The 22,500-nt window shown below is 39.3% G+C and overlaps 2 protein-coding genes across 3 annotated transcripts in view; both read right to left on the reverse strand.

Annotated features, from left to right (window-relative positions):
- Positions 1-22,500, reverse strand: part of arhgap11a (Rho GTPase activating protein 11A) — a 1,047,489-nt gene that overhangs the window by 383,664 nt on the left and 641,325 nt on the right. The gene's annotated exons all lie outside the window — the stretch shown is intronic.
- Positions 6,020-22,500, reverse strand: part of bmf1 (BCL2 modifying factor 1) — a 51,723-nt gene continuing 35,242 nt past the window's right edge. Inside the window, exon 4 of one of the 2 annotated variants that reach the window (XM_087289431.1) lies at positions 6,020-6,641. In XM_087289431.1, coding sequence (XP_087145557.1) covers positions 6,552-6,641 — 90 coding nt within the window. In that variant the 3' untranslated portion in view covers positions 6,020-6,551. 2 annotated transcript variants of the gene reach the window in all.

Genomic DNA, 22,500 nt, shown 5'->3' on the forward strand with positions numbered 1-22,500 from the left:
CTCGACCGCCACCTCCGCCTGCACAACCAGAACATGACCTGAACACACACACGGAGGCACACACACACACCTTTGACCGCTTCAGACTGATACTCAATACCCCACTGCAAACTATAATGGACTGTTTTAACCCAACACTGGGTTTAATATGGACAAACACAACAGCTGAGGTAAATATATATATATATATATATATATATATATATATATATATATATATATAATATGGGTCAAATATGGACAAACCCAATGGATGGGGGGTAAAATGTCATTTAAATTTAATATAAAAAAGAAATTATATTTAAAAAATATTTCTATGTACATCTGGGTCAAATATAGGCAAACCCAATGGCTGGGTCACTTTTTTAATTTAAACTTATATACATATATAAAACATGTCTACTAATCTGGGTCAAATATAAACAAACCCATCATCTGGGTTAACAAAAATGTGAATTAATTTTAATAGAATTTTTCAAAAATTATAAATAAAAAATGACTACCCAAAGTCTGGGTCAAATATAGACAAACCCAACTGCTGGGTTAACTAAAATGTCATTTGAATTTAATATAATAGACAAAGCCAACTACAGGGTTAAAAAACGTCCTACGCAAGGGGTTAGATTGATCAACATTTGACCCAATATTGGGTTAAAACAATCCAGCATTTTTAAATAACTAAAATCTTCCAGATACTCCGATCATTTATGAAAAATCAAAGAATCAATGTTTTACATTAGTAACTTAAATCATATTTCACCTCCAAATCAAAAGTCATGATGTAGACTCTAAAAAAATCTGGGTTATTTCCACCCTAGGTTATAAAATGTGTAATTTACAAATGATTTTTTATTTATTTTTTTACTCAACCAAGCATTATTATTATTTTTAATTGCACTTTCATATTTACAACTGGAACTAAAATGTAGTATGAAAATGAACGAAACCTTCCTGCACTTTGGTGGAATATTTAAAGTATGCTAGCAAAAACAACTGAGGTAAAATATGAGATAAATGTCCTTAAAATATGTACTCTAAAAATGCTGTGTTGTTTTAACTTAAGGTTGGATCAAACATGGCCATTTTCAATCAGTGGGTTAAAAAGTGTCATTTAAAAATGTTGAAAACCGGTAACCATTGACTTCCATGGTAGGAAAAACAAATACAATGGAAGTCAATGGTTACCGGTTTACAACATTCTTCAAAATAGAATGTGTTGAAAATGTTGAAAACTGGTACCCATTTACTTTCATAGTAGGAAAAATGGTTACCGGTTTCCAACATTCTGCAAAATATCTTCTTTAGTGATCAACATGAATAAAGAAACCTGAATAAACACATAAGAAGATATTTTGAAAAATGATGAAACTGGTAACCACTGACTTTTCATGTTAGGAAAAACAAATACAATTTAAGTCAATGGTTACCAGTTTCCATCCTTCTTGAAAATATCTTACTTAGTGTTCAACATGAATAAAGAAACATGAATAAACACAAAAGAAGATTTTTTTTTTTTGAAAACTGGTAACCATTGACTTCCATGGTAGGAAAAACAAATACAACTGAAGTTAATGGTTACCGGTTTCTAACATTCTTCAAAATATCTTCTAATACAGTGATCAAAGTGAATAAACTAACATGAATAAACACAAAAGAAGATCTTGTGAAAAATGACAAAAAACTGGTAACCATTGACTTCCATTGTAGAAAAAAACAAAAACAATGGAAGTCAATGGTTACTGATTTCAAAATATCTTATTTAGTGTTCAACATGAATAAAGAAACACGAATATACACAAAAGAAGATCCTGTAAAATTTTTTGAAAACTGGTAACCATTGACTTCCGTGGTAGGAAAAACAAATACAATGGAAGTCAATGGTTACCGGTTTTCAACATTATTCTAAATGTATGTTATAGTGTTCAACATGAATAAAGAAACTCTGAAACATGTAAAATTTTAAGTGAACTCTCCCTTTAAAAGAGAATTAAACATAAATCAAAAATTGAAGCCAAAGTTGGGCTTGTCCATATTTGACCCAACATTGAGTTAAAACAACCCAGCGTTATTTAAAAGAGTGCGTTCAAGTGTAAAACTCAATCTTTGGATTTTTAATCTTGAATAAAAGCTGAACATTACCGTGTCTGATGCGGTCGTGAGAAATGATGCAGATCAATATTATCATCAAGACGTAAAAACAAACACAGTGTTTTGCTCTCCTTCATTATTTCCTTTCGGTTTTAACTAAACGAATGAACAGTAAAGTTTCACAAAACAGTGTGTGTCACTCCTTCAAAAACAAAACAAATGCCGAACAGACAAACGAGAGAAACATCAGTGTCTTCAAATATGCTAATTACAGAAGAAGCTCCTCCCACAGATATAAAGTAGTGGTCATTTACATATAAACAAATCAACAAGAAGCAAAGAAATGTACACCGGTAACCCTTTACAGATCAGGTATAAAAGTAGAAAAGAGAAGCGCCGGAGTGTTGCAGTAAACACCGGCTCCGTCATCATCATCATCATCATCATATTCATAGGCACAGAGATATCCATAATAATGTCTGATATGTAGTACTGTTGGCCATGTGTACGGTTCTGGATTAAAGTACCTGAGAGTTGTGGAAAACTTTGGACATTTTGGTGAACGTTTCACTCCTGATGAACTGTCAGAAAACATCAGCAGAGGATGAAGAAACGGGATTATTCTGACATCAGTTTCACATTCACAACAGTCTGGAAGCTTTCAAGATGTTGTTTATGATTAGTAAAAATTATCACCATTTAAAAAACACTTTCTATGTGAATATATAGTGAGATGTACACATATACAAACTGCTGGGTCAAATATATTGGGTCAAATATGGACAATGGGTTTAATAAATTTATATATATATATATATAAATAAATGTGTCACTGGTTACCGGTTTCCAACATTTTTCAAAATATCTTCTTTAGTGTACAACATGAATAAAGAAACATAAACACGAAAGAAGATATTTTGAAGAATGTTGAAACCGGCAACCACTGACTTCCATGGTAGGAAAAACTAATACAATTAAAGTCAATGGTTACCGGTTTCCAACATTCTTCAAAATATCTTCCTTAGTGTTTAACATGAATCAAGAAACAATGATAAACATGAAAGATATCTTGAAAAATGACAAAAAACTGGTAACTACTGACTTCCATGGTAGGAAAAACAAATACAATGGAAGTCAATGGTTACCGGTTTCCAACATTCTTCAAAATATCTTTATTAGTGTTCAACATGAATAAAGAAACATAAACACGAAAGAAGATATTTTGAAAAATGGTGAAAACCGGCAACCATTGACTTTCATGGAAGGAAAAACTAATACAATTGAAGTCAATGGTTACCGGTTTCCAACATTCTCCAAAATATCTACTTTAGTGTTCAACTTGAATAAAGAAACATAAATGAACACCAAAGAAGATATTTTGAAAAAAGACAGAAAACCGGTAACCCCTGACTTCCATAGTAGGAAAAACCAATACAATTGAAGTGAATGGTTACCGGTTCAAATCATTGGTTTCTCTGAAAAATTTCATTAAAACGATTATCAATTGTCCATATTTGACCCAATTTTGGATTAAAACAACCCAGACCCAAATATTAAATAAAAATGTCATTGGTCACCATCTAAAATGTGCAAGTTACATCATTAACCTAGCCGAATATTGAGGTTTTGTTTATATTTGACTGAACATTGGGTTAAAATATTCATTTTTAGAGTGTTTTTTACTCAAGTGCTTGAATGATGATTATTTTTCAGTCTTCAGCACCACACAGTCCTATAATTTGCTGCATTTTGTAGAAACTGTGATGTATTACTATTCTTAAAAATGCTGCAACCCAAAGTTGAGTCAAATATCGACAACCCTAAATATTGGGTTAAAAAATTTAATTTATATTTAATTGAAGAAAAAAAAAATCATGTAGGGTTTGTCCATATTTGACCCAATATTGGATTAAAACAACCCAGACTCAAAAATCAAATAATTAATTTCATTGGTAAAATCTGTAGATAGTACAAGTTACATCATAAACCTCGCCCAATGTTGGGGGTTGTTTATATTTGACCCAACACTGGGTTAAAAAAAAAATATTCAAGTAAACTAAAGCTGAATTTTCAGCATCATTAATCAGTCTGCAGCACCACACGATCTGACGATATGCTGAATTTTGTAGAATTGTAGAACTGTGATGCATTACATTTAAAAGAGCTGGGTTGTTGTAACCCAAAGTTGGGTCAAATATGTAGAATGGGTTTTCATAACTGTATCATAACACAGTGTGTTAACATTGCAGACTGCATGTTTCTAAATACAATCATAATGAACACCTATAAATCAGCATCTGATGTATTTTTAAGAATGACATATTGAAATGCATCACTAATAAGTATTAATAACACTATTGTTAATGTAGCTGGGACTCTCAATATACTATATGACATCTTCTATGTGTCTTTATAAATTTGTTATGCTTGATTATTAATAATTTGAAACAGTTTTAGAATTCATTATGAGCATGGACTTTTCATTTTAATGTCAATAATGTCATTTAATTTTAAGCCAACACTGAATTTGTCAATATGTGTCCCAATATTGGATTAAAACAACCCAGACCCCAAAATCTAACAATCAATACCATTGGTCACCATCTAAAATATGTATAGTACACAAACTAATCCAACTTTGAGTTTTGACTCATATTTGACCCAACATTGGGTTAAAGAATGCATTTTTACCAGTGCTTTTTACTCAAGTGAAGTGAACCAAAGCTGAATTTTTTGCATCATTAATCAGTCTTCAGCACCACACAGTCCTGAATTTTGCAGAAACTGATGTATTACACTCTTAAAAATGCTGTAACCCAGAGTTGGGTCAAATATGGACAACCCCAAACATTGGGTTAAAAAGTGTGGCACAGTGGGTAGTGCTGACACCTCACAGCAAGGTCACTGGTTTGAGCCCCGGCTGGGTCAGTTGGTATTTCTGTGTGGAGTTAACTCATAAAACTAACCCAGTGTTAAGTTTTGTTCATATTTGACCCAAGCTTGGGTTAAAAATATGAATTTTTAGATTTTTTTTTACTCAAGTGAACCAATGATAATCATTAATCAGTCTTCAGCACCGCACAGTCCTATAATATGCTGCATTTTGTAGAAACTGTGATGTATTATTACTAATCTTAAAACTGCTGTAACCCAAAGTTGGGTCAAATATAGACAACCCTAAACACTGGGTTAAAAAGTGTCATTTGTATTAATTCATTAATTCGGTTTAATCCCTTAATACATTGGGATTGGCCACAGCGGAATGTACCACCAACTATTTAAGCATATGTTATACGCAGTAGATGCCCTTCCAGCTGCAACCCAGTACTGGGAAACACCCATACGCACTCATTCACACTAGTATGTAACTATGGCCAATTCAAATAATCAGTTCCCCTATAGCGCATGTGTTTGGACTGTGGGGGAAACCGGAGCACCCGGAGGAAACCCACGCCAACATGGGGAGAACATGCAAACTCTAGAAAGAAATGCAAACTGACCCTGATGGAACTTGAACCAGCGACCTTCTTGCTGTGAGGCCACAGTGCTAACCACTGAGCCACCGTGCCACCCACTGTAATTTGTATTTAATTGAAAAAACAAATAAATATGTAGGGTTTGTTCATATTTGAGCCAACGTTGAGTCAGCAATTTCTAGAGTGTGTTTCCCATGATTCTTTGATGCACAGAAAGATCAAAGGAACGGAACTCACATCAAAGGGAATGTTTAGAATGTGTTCCGAAGGATCATCTGACTCTGTAGACTGGAGGAATCATGCTGTAAATTCAGCTCTTAATCACTGAAATAAATAAGATTTCACTATATATTCACACAGAAAACAGCTTTTTAGACGTCAATAATATTTTACTTTTTTTTAAATGTATTTTGATCAAATGAACGCAGCTCTGGTGAGCGAAATAAAAACTAATATTAGAAAAATGCAATTTATTCTACACTTTAAAGTAAAATTAATTTAAAAAAATAACAATAAAAACAGCAGGTAAATCAACTCATCGACTTCATCAAACCGTCTTCAGTTGATTGAAAAACACAAACAATATTAGATCATCCTGAATTCAACAACGACATATTTAAAAAAACATGAATAAAACTTGAGGAAGCAAGATGCGAAACGTTAAAAGTGGCGTCTTTGGAGGCTGTGAAATTGATATTGACAAATCCTGGAGGTTTGGGAAAAACAGTAAGGCTTTTCCAAGACTCATCAGCTCATTCACACACACACACACACACACACACACACATATGGAAGTGCAAAGAAAACCAATCAGCATACTGTACAAAAATACTCCAGCTCGATTGTGGAGCACATCATGGCATCTTCATCGGGGAAAAAGACGATGTGATAAAAAGCCGTCGTCCGTCCTGCGGAGACGTTTGTTCTGCTGAGTGTTCGTGTTTTTCCCTCAGACCCGTGTCAGACGTCAGGTTTTGTGGAGGTATTTCACCTGCGGTTCTCTCTGGCGCCGAACAGCAGCGTGAGGACGGCCGTCGCAACACGCCTCCACAGCGGATCCTGCGGCCTTTGGTGATACTGGAAAAACACAAAGCACACGACACACTTAGCAATATGTACTGTGAGGATGTGGGGATGAAGAGAGGTGGAGGAGGAGGGATAGTAAGGGGACAATGTGATGAAGAGGAAGGGGAGTAATAGACCATTAAAATGTGGTGATGTCATTGGCTCATGAACATTTCCTGCTTGTCAAACTATTTCATGCGTAACAAGAGGCGATACAACCATAACTTGGTGTTATAACAGCTGTTGTAATATTATTTATTAATATGTGGAACTCACAGAAGCTAAGGAAATTGTAAAACAGGAAATATGTCAGGACTATTGTTATTGTTTACATCCCTCAAAATTCTCTATGCAATAATGAAAGGGCTGGTGGGCTGATTTGGGTGCCCTACAATGGATGATGAGTGGAGGTACTGCCTCGGTTGTACTTAGGTAGAGTGATTAGGACAACCCCAATTCGGTTCAACTTTCGGCTTAGTCCCTTATTCATTTGAGTTTGCCACAGTGGAATGAACCACCAACAATTCCTGCATATGTTTTACACAGCGGATGCCCTTCCAGCTGCAACCCAGTACTGGGAAACACTGTGGGGGAAACTGAAGCACCTGGAGGAAACCCACACCAACACGGGGAGAACATGCAAACTCCACACAGAATCACCAGCTGACCCAGCCGAGGCTCTAACCAGCGACCTTTTTGCTGTGAGGCCAGTGCTGACCACTGAGTCACCGCAGCACCCATTTCTAAGGATTGTTAATGGTAAACAGAGTGAAACAGAAGGAGGAGGGACAGGTTTGAGAGAACAAGATGAACAGGGCTGATCTGCCTTAAATAAGTTTAGGAAGCAGGTGACTGGAGGAGATGGTGTGGTCCAGCTCCTGAACTTCACTTAACAAATAAAACTCCATTAATTAATGTGAAACATGATCAGACTGGTCCTTAAACAGAATTCATTTTCATAATAAAATATTGTCATTCTCATTTTTACCCATTTTACATGTATTTTCAGTCAATATCTCTTATTCATATTAGCGGAAATTAAAAATGACGTTATTTTACAGAATATAAGCATTTCCATGCCATTTGAAATATACACTGCAAATTTTAGATAGTAGATTTAACTACCTTAGAGTTAAAATTAACACTCCCTCAGAGTTTATATAAGAACCACTGTACAAGTGTTAAAATAACACTTTTGAAAGTGTTAACATTATCAACACTGATAGAGTGCTAATTGGCAAACTCTTATAGTGTAAAATATCTGTTAAATTTACAAACAAATACCAGCAGCTGTGGTTGCCAGAATTTTTCTGTGAAATATATGAAAGTTTTATAGAACTGTATAGATTTATTTCATGAACTGATACAATGTTCAGTTTACAAAATCATAGCTTAATGCACAAAAATGTAAAGTCATCAGATGCATTAATGTGTTCATGTGTGACTGAAATTAACAAACAGATTTTCACTGCATTAACTATAAAGTTGCCTTTAAACAAAAGAAGATGCAGCATAACATCAAATGCTCTCAGTTAATCTTGGACTTAAACACAGACGCTACTATCCTCCACAATGTTGACACAAAAAACGTTTTGCTGTTTTTTTTTTATTTTTTACGGAAAAATATCGGCAGCTGTGGTTGACAGTAATCTACTGTTTTTACAATTTTACATTCGTAAATTCAGTTTACAGAATATTTCTGTTAAAAATACATTCCACAGTCTGTATTTTTTTTAATCGGTCATACATTGGTGAATGGGGTATATGCAAAAGTATGCTAAAGGACTTTTTCATTTGCCAGTAACCTGGGTTAATCGCTTCCGGTGAACTGTATGCCATTTCAAAATCAGTGCATTTAAGATCTGTTTTCTTTAAAAATCAGTGATCTCCACTAACTGAGTGATATTCAATCTCAGATTGTACAAGAAGCACTGCATTACATTACATTCCCCCCGCCATGTCTTTATAATATGATCATTTATTTTATACCAGTATACACAATGGAGCTTCTGCGCTAGCCTGCCAATCCTGATGGACGCGTGCGAGTAAAAGGCTTTTTGTCTCGTTTTACGCTTGAGCAACTTAACTGATTTAACTTTATTTAATTACATTACAATATCTTGCCTTTTGATTGCGATTAATTAATTTTAATCTGTATTATATATTTTGCTTATTTTTATATATAGGTATAGATTTTGCATGCTGGTCTTTTTGTAAAGCACTTTGGTCAACATCTGTTGTTTTTAAATGAGCTCAATAAATAAAGCAAACAAACAAACAAAAATCGATGCTGTAAAAGGAACCGTATAAAAATGGAAAAAAGTCACAATAACAGGTTACCGGAAGTTTATCAGTATGGGAAGAAACATTAGCTCGGCATATACCCTATATAAGTATTGAACACGTCTCCATTTTTCTCAGAAAACATATTTCAGAAGGTGCTGTTGACTTGACATGGTTCTGCTTCTGTGGGTCTCGTCTATCAAATCTGAGCTTTATTCTGTATTCTCTATTGGATTGAGCTCAGGTGATTGGTTGGGCCATTCTACAGCTTGATTTTCTTTCTCTGAAAGCATCTGAGAGTCTTCTTGTCTGTGTTTTGGATCATTGTCTTGCTGAAATGTCCACCCTGGTTTGATCTTCATCCTCCTGCTAATGTAGATGTTGGACTGAAGCAGCTGATGTTCATTTACACTGAGGAAGGGCAGAGGCTTGCTGAAGAACTACTGAGAGATTTTAGCTGCTGTCTGGGCTTTCACTGCTGAACTACACCTTCCTTTCTTCATGTGTTCAATACTTTTTCCCTGCGTAATTTAATTTTATTATGCACAACTGAATTTCCTAGACTAATTAGATTTGTTTTCTTTGCATATATGGATTTCTTTGGTTGTTACCATCATCTGGAGAAAATTTCAAACCAACAGCACCTTTAGAAATATGTTTTCTGGGGAAAATGGTGACGAGTTCAATACTTATTTATGTATACAAATCTTTTTCATTAAATACAACTGCAACTAAAATGGTTAGAAAGATTGGTGGTTTATCATCTTGCAGTCTTTTTGTGGAATATACTTCTACATTGTTTCACAGGCATGTATTTTAGAAAATACATTTTACTTTGTAAATATATAATCATAGTGTCATATGTTGATGTATTTATAATCTATTTCCATACATTAAACACATATCAGTTCCTGACATTACATTCTGGCAATTTTGTTTATATTGTCATTATTTAAACAAAGTTTTAATTTAATTAAACTACATTTAAATAAAAAATATTATGAAAGATTCAAATGTACCTGCTCAACATGTATATTTCCAAGGTTAAACAAGCCTTTTCATGTCCTTGAATGTCCTTTTTGTATGTTTTAGCAGACAAAGTAGACTAAAACATGCTGTGCTGTCATGACCAAAATTGGGTCAAAATTGGGTTAATACTTTAGATTAAATGTACACTACAAATATTAATAACATACTTATACTGTACTTTTTAAAGGTTGGGTTTCTATAAACTCTGACCTAAGGTTGGGTTATTTAGGCCTCGTTTACACTAGTGCGCTTTAATTTAAAAAATGATCCGCGTCCACACTAGCATTTCACCTAGCATTTCTGAACATATTTCCGTCCACACTACGCCACCAAAACCGTATATCACGTGACCATTGGCGCACTCTGGGCATGCGCGTTCTAGTATAAACAGGAAGCATGTGTCTCGCTCGGCATTTGGTTATTGTTAGTCAACAAACGCCGGTTGAACAATGAACGTGATGGCAAAGAAAGCAAGAGAGGTATTTTTGTGGACAGACGATGAGGTCGAGTTACTAAACGTAGCAAATGAATAACTGCACAACAGACAATAGTGCAACCAACGCTCCCATTTCTGTGTCCATGTTGTTGTTTACAGTGAAGGCTGGTCTGCTGTCTTCCGGTAGCGTCAAAGCCATGTGTTATAGTCATGTGATAGGGGCTTGACGAATTAGGGAAGGTTACGCAATGACACAAAAGCCCCAATCAGCTAGCGAATCTCAGCAGCCCCGCCTCCATTTCCAGATGTCTCCGTTTTCCCTCATCCACACTGAGACGGAGCAGCAGCGATTTAGAATGAAAACAGCCTCTCCAGCGTTTCCGAAACGCTCCGTTTCCGGCGTGGTGTGGACGAATGGCATAACCGTAGCAAAACGTATGCGTTTTCAAACTAAAACACATTAGTGTAAACGGGGCCTAAGAGTGTATACTTTCAATGTACAGAATATAAATGCTTTTCTCATAGCATTTAATATTAAGAACACACACACACACACACACACACACACACGCACGCACACGCACACACACTGTCGTATATTTTGTTTTGGCATTAAAAGCTCTAGCAGACAGCTCAACATACAGAATACAGCGGCACCTCTCAGCCTGTATTATGGATATATAATAACATACACAAATATATTTAGGTCAGACGTCTGTACGAGACACTCAACATCCACAGAAACAGCCTCAGTGATCTGACAGGTTACAGCAGTGTGTGTGTGTGCGTGTGTGTGTGTGTGTGTGTGTGTGTGTGTGGCGTGAGGACACAGTGATGTAACAGCAGGGTAAACACAGTGAAATGCAGACAGCAGAACAGACAGTATTTCCACAACAAACGCCGTCTGCTTCAGAGACGCGGAGGCTGAAGGAGAAACACGTCAAACACACGCAACATCAACACACACACACAGTTATTATAGAACTGTACAATCATGCTTACAGTTAATTCAGATTATTTCACACTTCACATTTACTCACTATTACTTACTACACACACACAACACACACAAACACACACATTCATAGATATATATAATTATGTATCACGCACACACACACATACAGACTTACACATTTAAACACACATGCGCACACACACACACACACACACCAATATATATATCACGCACACACACACATACAGATTTACGCATATAAACACACACGCACACACACACACACACATATATATATATATCACGCACACACAAACATAGATTTACACATATAAACACACACGCACATGCACATGCACACACACACAAACACACACACACACACACACACACAAATATATATATCACGCACATACACATACAGATTTACAGACTTACACATATAAACACACATGCATGCACACACAAATATATATGTATCACGCACACACACACACACATATACAGACTTACACATAAACACACATGCGCGCACACACACACACAAATATATATATATCACGCACACACACACATACAGATTTACGCATATAAACACACATGCACACACACACGCATGCACACACACACAAATATATATGTATCAAGCACACACACACATATACAGACTTACACATAAACACACATGCGCGCGCGCACACACACACACAAACACACACACAAATATATATATATCACGCACACACACACATACAGATTTACACATATAAACACTCACGCACACGCACACACACACACGCACGCACGCACACACACTCAAATATATATGTATCACGCACACACACACATACAGACTTACACATATAAACACACATGCGCGCGCACACACACACACACACACACAAATATATATATATATCACGCACACACACACACATACAGACTTACACATATAAACACACGCACACACACACACAAATATATATATCACGCACACACACACACACATACAGACTTACACATATAAACACACGCACACGCACACACACACACACACACACACACACACACACAAATATATATATCACGCACACACACACATACAGATTTATGCACATAAACACACACGCACACACACACATGCATGCACACACACACAAATATACATGTATCATGCACACACAAACATACAGACTTACACATATAAACACACACACACACACACAAAGTCCTTCAGCTTAGTTCCTTTATTCATCAGGGGTCACCACAGCGGAATGAACCGCTAACTATTCCGGCATATGCTTTAAGGCTGATTTATACTTCTGCGTCTAACGCCGGCGTATGCTACGGTGTTGATGCATAGCCCTACGCCGTGGCCGTCATTGTCGCTGACATGCACCTCTCAAAAATTGTAACTACACGTCGCAACGACGCGTAGCGCAAGCTCTGTGATTGGTCGGCTTGGTAGCGATGACGAGTCGGGGCGGGACCAAGAGCCGTGCAAATGGCGCGAGCCCGATGCAGCGATTGTTTACAAGTGTGGAGTCCCGTGAAGGAGCTCCAGATGGAAAGTTTTGTTCTGTGTTTACCTCATAGTTAAAGTTGCTGCACGTCCGCCGGTTCCTGCCTCAAAATGAGCGAGTTTGAGCCACTTGTACATTCAGGAAGTGTTCAGGAAAAGCAAAACATCAGCGAAGAAACTCGACACAGAGGAACATTTACACCTCACTGCCAACTAGCGTTTCAGAAGTGTTAATGCAGACCAACAGAGACAGCGCGCAGAAGAATAAATGCACAGCTACGCGCGTTGCATGCGCCGTGGGTTACGCCGGTCACTTGACGCAGAAGTAGAAACCAGGCTTTACACAGCGGAAGCTCTTCCAGCTGCAACCCAGTACTGTGAAACACCCATACACACTCATTCACACACAAACACCAACTCTACACAGAAACACCAACTGACCCAGATGGGACTCGAACCAGCAACCTTCTCGCTGTGAGGCCACAGTGCTAACCAGTGAGCCACCCTGCTGCCCTCTTTTAATATCAATAAGTTGTAGTATTTCAATCATAGCCAGGCATGCAAATAAGCATGATAAAGCACTCGTACAAACATGTGATGGATAAAGCAGACGGTCACTTCTAAGCCACTAATATAATGATATCTTCATGCACAAATAAAGGCAGATAATTATTTTACTAGTAAAGAATCACACGCAGAACACAGATGATGGAGGAATATGCCAGTCCTGTATCTCCTTTAACCTCTGTGAGAGTGATGATGTCATCCTCATGATGTCATCACAGTGTAATGAAGCGATCGCGGGATCACAGATGATGGATGGACGAGTCTCACGCTTGGGTTTGAGAGATTATGCGAATAACACACACACACACACACAAACACGCATACGCATACGCGCACACCCACGCACACACACACACACACAGTCACTGAGGGAGAGCAGATACCATCATTTGACTAAAGAGGATTACAGTGCTCTGGAGGCTGGGTGGAGACACACACACACACACACACACACACACACACGTGCATACATATACACGTACAAGCACACACATATACAAATATACGCACACACACAGACTGAAATATACACTGACATACAAACACATGTACATATACATAAGCACACACATGTACACAAACACACACACAGTCACTTATGCACACACTCACCTGTCCACAATCACACACATGCACGTACAAACACACACATGGACACAAATGCACACATACACAAACCCACACTAATAGACACACACACAAACACACACAAAAACTTATGCATGCACACACACACACACACACACACACACACACACACACACACACACACACAGACAAATGTACACAGTCACTCACGAAATACACATACACACACACACACCATCTTATGCACACACACACACGCACGCACACCCACACACACACACACACCCACACCGAGACATAAAATTGCACAGACATACAAACACATAAGCACACACACATGTACACACATGTACACACACACAGTTACTCATTCACACACACTCACATGTACACAATTACACACGCATGTACAAACGCACTTACACAAATGTACACACACACCCACCCACACTTACACAAACACACACTCACATTCTATCTCATATATACACACACACACGCACGCACGCACGCACGCACACACGCACGCACACACGCACACACACACACACACACACACACACACACACACACACACACACACAATCAAACCATCTCTTTCTCTCTTTCATACACACATACACAGACTCAAACTCTCTCGCACAATCAAACGCTGTTGCATTCAAACCCTCTCCCTCTGACACACACACACACACACACACACACACACACACACACCATCTTTATTTGCATCTTTATTTGTGCTGTGTCAGCTCTTTGCAGGCCAGTCCAGCACCAGCACTGATAACACACATCTGCTGCTCTCTCTCTCTCTCTCACACACACACACACACACACACACACACACACACACACACACACACACACACACACACACACACACACATACACACACACTGAGCGGCCATAAAGCAGCAGCTTCAGTCTTCATCATAACTCAGAGCTCTAAAGCTGTCAGACGCTCTGCTGAAAACACACTTACAGCACTGTAAAACACACACACACACACACACACACACACACACACACACACACACACACACACACACACACACACACACTAATGAATGTGGCTGTGCTGGAGAGATGCATTATTTACAGCTCCACCGATCTCTATGCATTCAACAAGACGCCTTCAGGTCACAGGTTTTACCATCACCATGACGGGAATAAATCCAGCAGTAAATGTGTCTGAGGAACACATTATACATGTATTTTATCTGTCTTTCAATGTAAACAGTCTGCAAAGTTCAAATCAAAGTTCAATCAAATCTATTAGGCTGCATGTACACTGCATGGTTCAAGTGACTCAATTCAGATTTTCCCTCTCATGTGGCACAGATCTCGGATATGGCGCATGCACATGTAAGCAGGAACAAATGACATGGATACCGATTTACTCAAATCAGACTCAGGCCTTGTTCATATGTGGAAGTTTATCCGATATGAATCAGATCTGTGTTCTCGTGTCTGCAGCGTAAGCAGGTAGATCAGATTTTCACCTGTCAGTGCGAGTCGCGCATCAATAAAAACCACAGCGAATGACGTCAAGTCTGACACCTTCATTTCAGAACAGACTTCAGCAGAGTCCCCACACACACAAGGACTGAAAAACCTTTCATACTGTCATATAGCACAGGTATATAAGCATGTTACGAGAGAGAGAGAGAGAGAGAGAGAGAGGAACATCCGCCAAGAGACTGATATTCCCTCATTTATTTTCTTGTCGGCTTAGTCCCTTTATTAATTCGGGGTCGCCACAGTGGAATGAACCACCAACTTATCCAGCAAGTATTTACGCAGCTGATGCCCTTCCAGCCGCAACTCATCTCTGGGAAACATCCACACACACATTTACACACTATGGACAATTTAGCCTACCCAATTCACCTGTACCGCATGTCTTTGGACTTTGGGGGAAACCGGAGCACCCGGAGGAAACCCACGCGAAGGCAGGGAGAACATGCAAACTCCACACAGAAATGTCAACTGAGCCGAAGTTTGTACCAGCGACCCAGCGAGCTTCTTGCTGTGAGGCGAACGTGCTACCCACTCTGCCACTGCCTCGCCCTATATATATATATATATATATATATATATATTAGGGGTGTCACGATTTCAATCGAAATGTATGCTCAATTTTGATTATTGAATCAAAAAATAGAATCGTCGATGCTGCCACGCCCCCATGTCACGTCATCTTGTCTTGCCAAGCGGGAAAAAACAGGCTTGTTGAAGTGCTTGTTAAACTGCAGAAGCAGGAGACCCGTCGACAGAGCTTAAACCCTCTCCTCTTTCAATGAAGTCGCCGGTGTGGAAGCATTTTGGATTTCCAGTGAGTTATGTTGACAACGTTCGTGTTGTCGACAAAAAAAAACACAGTTTTGCAAGCTCTGCTATGTACGTATTACGTACGGTTCGTCCGATAGACAACACCGGCATTGCGATCCTCCGCCCGCCCCCGTTGCAAATCCGCTCACGAAAAGTACACACTCAGGCCCTGTTTACACTGTCTTTGTTTTTAAATGGCATTTTAGAACGACAACGATTTGACATCCACAGTGGCGTGTAGCATTTCTGAGCAGCCCTCCTTCCTCTCTACCTCTGAAAATGCACATCACGTGACCACACAGACACAGACACACACACAGCCATGCGCTCCAGACAGCAGGTCCAGGCAGTCAGAGGACTGCTTCAATCTTTCACTCACTTGTACTTAGTCATTTTAGCGAACACCTCAGATACTGTTGGCTGGTTCCTGTTGGTTGTGCGTCTTTTTTTACCGACGCCATTATAACGACACAGATCACTGCCTATTCACGAGTCCCGCAGAAAAAGTGATTGACAGGTGGTAATTATGTGTGTATCTTGCCTTTATTCATTTACTGTATGATTTGTTTTTGGGTAAAACAAAGACCATGCAGGTCAGGTAGTTTAAACGGTAGGCTACAAATAATGAATTGGTCATTAATTAATTAATTATTCATAATCGAAAATCGAATCGAATCATGACTTCAGAATCGAAAATGTAATCGAATCAAGGATTTGGAGGATCGTGACAACCTTAATATATATATATGTGGACGGACGAACGGACAGACAGACAGATATGGCCCGTTTCCACTGAGTGGTACACTACGGTACGGTTCGGTTTGGTACGCTTTTATGGCCGTTTCCACTGTCAAAAGGCGCACCGAACCAAACCGTACCATACCACTTTTTCGGGACCCTTTCGAAAGGGTCCCAAACTGCAGAAAGGGTCCCAAAAGGTGGAGTTACACGCGCAGCTGAATGCTATTGGTTTACAGAGATACGTCATTCGTAGACGCAACAAGCCAGAATGTAAACAAAGGACCCGCCATGTTTAAAATACACAGCGAGAGATTACAGCGGAATTATAAATACATATGCAGCCATGGTCGATCCTGCAAACAAACCCTGTCGTCGTCATGATAAACACAAAGCCATGGAGAAGAGCAGATTTACCCTGTGCCGCGTAGTTTTTAACGAGACAGTCTGAAGCCCGAGTGGTTTCGCTTTCTTTCTTGCGCTCGCCGCGCATCTCTATCTGAAATAACAATCTTCTTGAGCTGATAATAATAGTGTGCACTTGATTATTGACAAGCTTTGGATTATTGACAAACGCGAGAGTGGAGCACGGGAAAAAAGTGGAAAGCCAAGGAGCATGTTATTTCTTCAGCAAACGTGAACAAACTGCCTTGTTTTAATCTTTATCATCACCTTTTGGGCTATTATGAACTGGGAATGATGGAATGACTCTCTAACAGAGGCTTCATGTGCTGCTGAAGATTACAGACACAGATGAGAGGTTTGCTCTGACTGTAGGCTATACTTTGTGTTGTTTTGAACCTAATTAATGACGAAATGTCTGCTTTGTGTAGTTCTTCTGTAGTTGGTAACATATCAGAGACTGTAAGTGTCTGTATGTGTTCATATATGTTCATTTATTTATTTATTTAATATAATTACAGACGTTACAGTAGGCTCTTTCGCACTGTCATTGATCTGCAGTTATAATCAACTCCTGTTTATGGAAAAGTTAGTAATAAACATTCATACAGAAGTATTTATGTGTGTAAAGCATCTGTTCTGTGAGAAGTGCTTTTCATATGATATGTGAGCGACCTGTGCAGCTTTATTGTAGACATTTTCTCAAGCGAAAATGACGTCGACAGAAACTTTGTCTTACACCACGCCCACCAAAAGGGTACCCTTGGTAGTGGAAACGCAAGCCTGATAAAGGTGACCCGTACCGACCTGAACCGTACCGTACTCAGTGGCGTAGCGCAAAATGCGGAGGCCCCCCTGCAGGGATCGCTGACGGGGCGCCCTGATGAAGCGGTGGAATACGTCATACGTCAATTTGCATATCACTTACGTCATCACGTTCTACCGTTTCTGTATTTATAATTGCACTACACTTTATATAAGCATGTTTATTTAACTAAATGTATTGCTGTTTGAATACAGTATGTCATTATAGATGTGTAGTGAATGTGCAGTAATCTCTCATATGAAATAAACTCAGTAAAGTTCAGAAACTGTCACTAAAATATCTGTGATTGTGAACAAGAAAAGAATAAACGGTCCAATTAAATTGTTAAAATAAAGTAGAAGTAGATCGGTTTGACTGTACAAGGGAAATACCTTCACACTGCCTGTGCTAAATCATTTGTCGTCGGTACGCGGAGGGGTGATCTGCTCTCGGGCTGCAGGTGGGAGAGGCTGCTGTAGAGGACTGACTGGGCCGCCTGTCAGTGCTGTGAGGCGGGGGAGGGGCCGGCGGCATCACACGCAGCTCGTTGAGAAGAGTAGGGACGGTACAGTATGGACAAATGACAGTCTAAAAAAACTCAAATAACACACAAAAAAGTCGCTAGGTTTGTCGCTAGGGGGGTCAGAAAAGTCGCTAAATCTAGTGACAAAGTCGCTAAGTTGGCAAAATTGGCAGCAAGGAATCAGAATGAAGTAGTCCACCGCTTGAGGGGTGTTCAGAGAACACAGACCTGTGAACTTTGGTTCCGACCACAGGTGTTCCCAAGAGTTTATTAAAAATCGCGACAATGCGGGGCCCCCTAATCACGCGGGGCCCCCCTGCGGGCCCGTCCGCTACGCCACTGACCGTACTGTACCAGTCAGTGGAAACGAGCCAATAGAACTAAGGATATTTGCTAGGTGCAAGATTCAAAATCATGAAAAAAAAACCCAACCCAAAGATGCATATGTTTTGTGGGTGGACTATCCCTTTAACATGCTGCTTCTGTAATAGTTTGTGAAATGTACATGCTACGTTTCTGTGAAATCTGTCTCTTCACCAGTCACTATATATAGCCGTTTATAATAATAAAGTCAGGCAAATGAAGATCGTTTTCATGGTGCTTCACAGATACGCTGTTGGCTATATTGCAGTGTGTTGCATAAGCCTAAAACATGTCTCACTTTGCCCTCGCCGACCAATTTACAAACCACAAACCATCGTAAGGTCTTGAGGAGAGCAGAAAACACAAGATATTCCGTGCACATCTCCTGTTTTAAACGGCACAGCTCAAAGACGCTTAGACAAACGACAATGATAATAGTTGTGTGATAGGAATAAAATGACACAAAAATTTCGACTCCCCCTATAGCGCATTCCAAACACATGCGCTATAGGGGAATTGATCAACTAAATTGTGTGTGTGTGTGTGTGTTTGGATGAATGTGTATAGGTGTTTCCCAGTACTGAGTTGCAGCTGGAAAGACATCCACTGTGTAAAACAGATGCGGGAATAGTTCGTGGCTCATTCCACTGTGATGACCCCTGATAAATGTGACTAAGCTGAAGGAAATTGAATGGACGGCTGAAATAAACAGTGTTTTATCGTCTAACAATCTCTCAGGTATAGATAATAAAGATAAAAAAATTCAATGAAATGAAGTATTAAAGTTACAAACTGTACAATTTCTTATGCCTGAAACTCCTCATACAGTCACAGACCTCAAAACCACATGCAAATAATCCATTCTAATACAAACTCAACATTGCAGATCCTGCGATGTGACCATTGCAAATGATCACATTGCAATACAGATGCTGTAAACATATATCGAGCAGCCCTACTTTGTAACGTCTTGCTTCAAGCCATTCTCATTTGTTTGCATCCTGTCACAAAACGCAGTCCAACATGACGGTAATAGTTTGCTCGCGGTGTTTACATGTCTGTACTGCACTTCAATAATGCCACTAAAACAGGAATACTCCACATGTCTTGGCTCCATTTCTGTTTAGTTCAATTATGTCTGATTAGGGTCATCAAAAATCTGTCTACATGGTCGGCTCTTCATCAGAGTCTTGTCTTATAATCGTATTACAATCAGAGTAGTGGTGTCCATGTAAACACACTCGATATGTTGATCCTGAGGTAAGGAAAGTCATTTATGATCAGTCAGATTTTATGAATACTGATGATCACTGTACAAACATCACTTATCTAATCATATTGAGTCTGCTAGGGCAAACGTCAGCACTGATGATGCTCATATCACAGCTCATTTGGATCAGATCTTCTCGAAGTGTTTTCAGATGCTGTTTTAACAAGCTACAAGTTCGGATGGAATGTAGGGCTGAAATAGGGATGGTCAAACGTGAAGTTGAGCGCTGATGTAACTGTGATTCATCCTGTATGTCACTGATGGATATTACAAACTAGATAAAAAGAGAAGGCACTCTGTTTCTGCGTCTCAGGCCGTACTCACACTATGTACAGTTGCCTCGAACCGGGCCAAAGCACGCTTGGTGCCCCCTCCCGTCTCACCCGACGGCCCGCACTCACAGCACAATCAGGCCTGGGCACGCTTACGTCATCGCTGCTGCGCTGTTCAGTGAGCGCTCTCGCTCATCACAGTGGAGATTTCTCTAGTTATATCGTGTCAGTGGTTTGTTATGCAGTGACATGCAGTCAAATATTTCGCCAAACAGTCCTTAGGGATGCGGTGACACGCAGTCAGATATTTCACCGGACAGATCCGCCACTTTAGACGCTCATAAACAATCATAAAGCCCTCGTGCTGCAGGAATGAGGAGGTCTGCTGAAGGTGCAGCTGTGGTGCAGTGAGGGGTTTGCGTCTTTAATAATCTACGGCAGTTTGCGTTCACTGAACAGTAAGAATGATTAATAAATCCATATCAAACAGTCCCTTAAAAGTCACGTCTCGCTTTCAGTTTCGGGCTTTGGCGTGTTTTGCACTCACACTACAAGTGTACCGCGCCAAAGCCCAAGTGAACCGCGCTCAGGCCCACCTCTTCCACCCGGGCCAGGACCGGCCAAGTGAACCGTGCCTGAGCCCGATTCAGCGCACTCACACTTCTCAAACGATCCGGGAAACGGGACTGGGCACGGTACGGATGGCATAGTGTGAGTACGCCCTCACTCTCTGCAGAAACTGTTGATGCTGTATGATCGTGTGACCTTCTTTGCAAAGAATAAAACTTCAAAATACACTTTGGGTAAGACTTTGTCTTCTTTAACAGTGAGAGAGCCTCCTTAACCAGTTAAACTCTGCTGGTATTTTGGCATTTCCGCCTGGATTCTACCCAAATTTAAAAGCGTTCTAAATCCACAAGCAGAGTTTTAAATGCAAAAATTTGGTATCATTTTAAAGAAAACCCTTTGAATTTTCTTAAAACACTATTGAAAGTGTTTAAAATATATGTATATGTTGTCTGTGTTGTAATAAACACCAAAAAAAGGGCCTTTCTGTATTTTTTTTTTTTTAACATTTTTTTATAAACTCAAACTTGGAAGTGTCCCTTTAAGGTTCTGTGTGGTCTAGCGTGCTGTAATTAATGTTGGTGGTTCATATTTCACTATTCTTTTGTTTGATCAAACATAATTCACTGTGTTTGGAGCACGTCAGACATATAAAAGCATTACTTATGCACATCACCTCAACAACAGAGGAGAATGGCCCTGAAGCGCACAGCATAAGGTAAGAGATGAGCTGTCTGTGCTATCTGGGGCTGCTTATTGATCATAAATGTATTGTTTTCACTTCTGCAGCATGGAAACACCGAGATTCATTCAGCAACTGTTTGATATGTGAATATAATTCAGTAAAGAGAACGCTAGAACTGTATGAGCACCAGCAAGAGCTTTCATTTGAGCTATAACTTGTACATGTGTCATATATGAAAAATATGAAAATGAACCAATGTTCAATACCCAGCTCGGGTCTCCAAAATACTGTGTATTTAAGTGTAAATAACTTTTATAAAGTAGAATAAAAACCAAAGTGATGCACATGTGCATAAAATATAGATTCTACACTTTCAAACGAAACCACTTACGGGGGTCTGGTGCAATGCTGGCCCTTTAAATCTTAAAGCGAAAGTTGATGACGTGACAGACCCAGTACCAGGTCCGCAGAGTTTAACTGGTTATAGAAAATTGCCACTACAATTTGGTGTCAGAATAGTGGGATGTCTTGG

This window comes from Danio rerio, chromosome 17 (assembly GCF_052040795.2).
Source record: "Danio rerio strain M-AB ecotype USA chromosome 17, GRCz13ab, whole genome shotgun sequence".
NCBI classification, from domain to species: domain Eukaryota; kingdom Metazoa; phylum Chordata; class Actinopteri; order Cypriniformes; family Danionidae; genus Danio; species Danio rerio.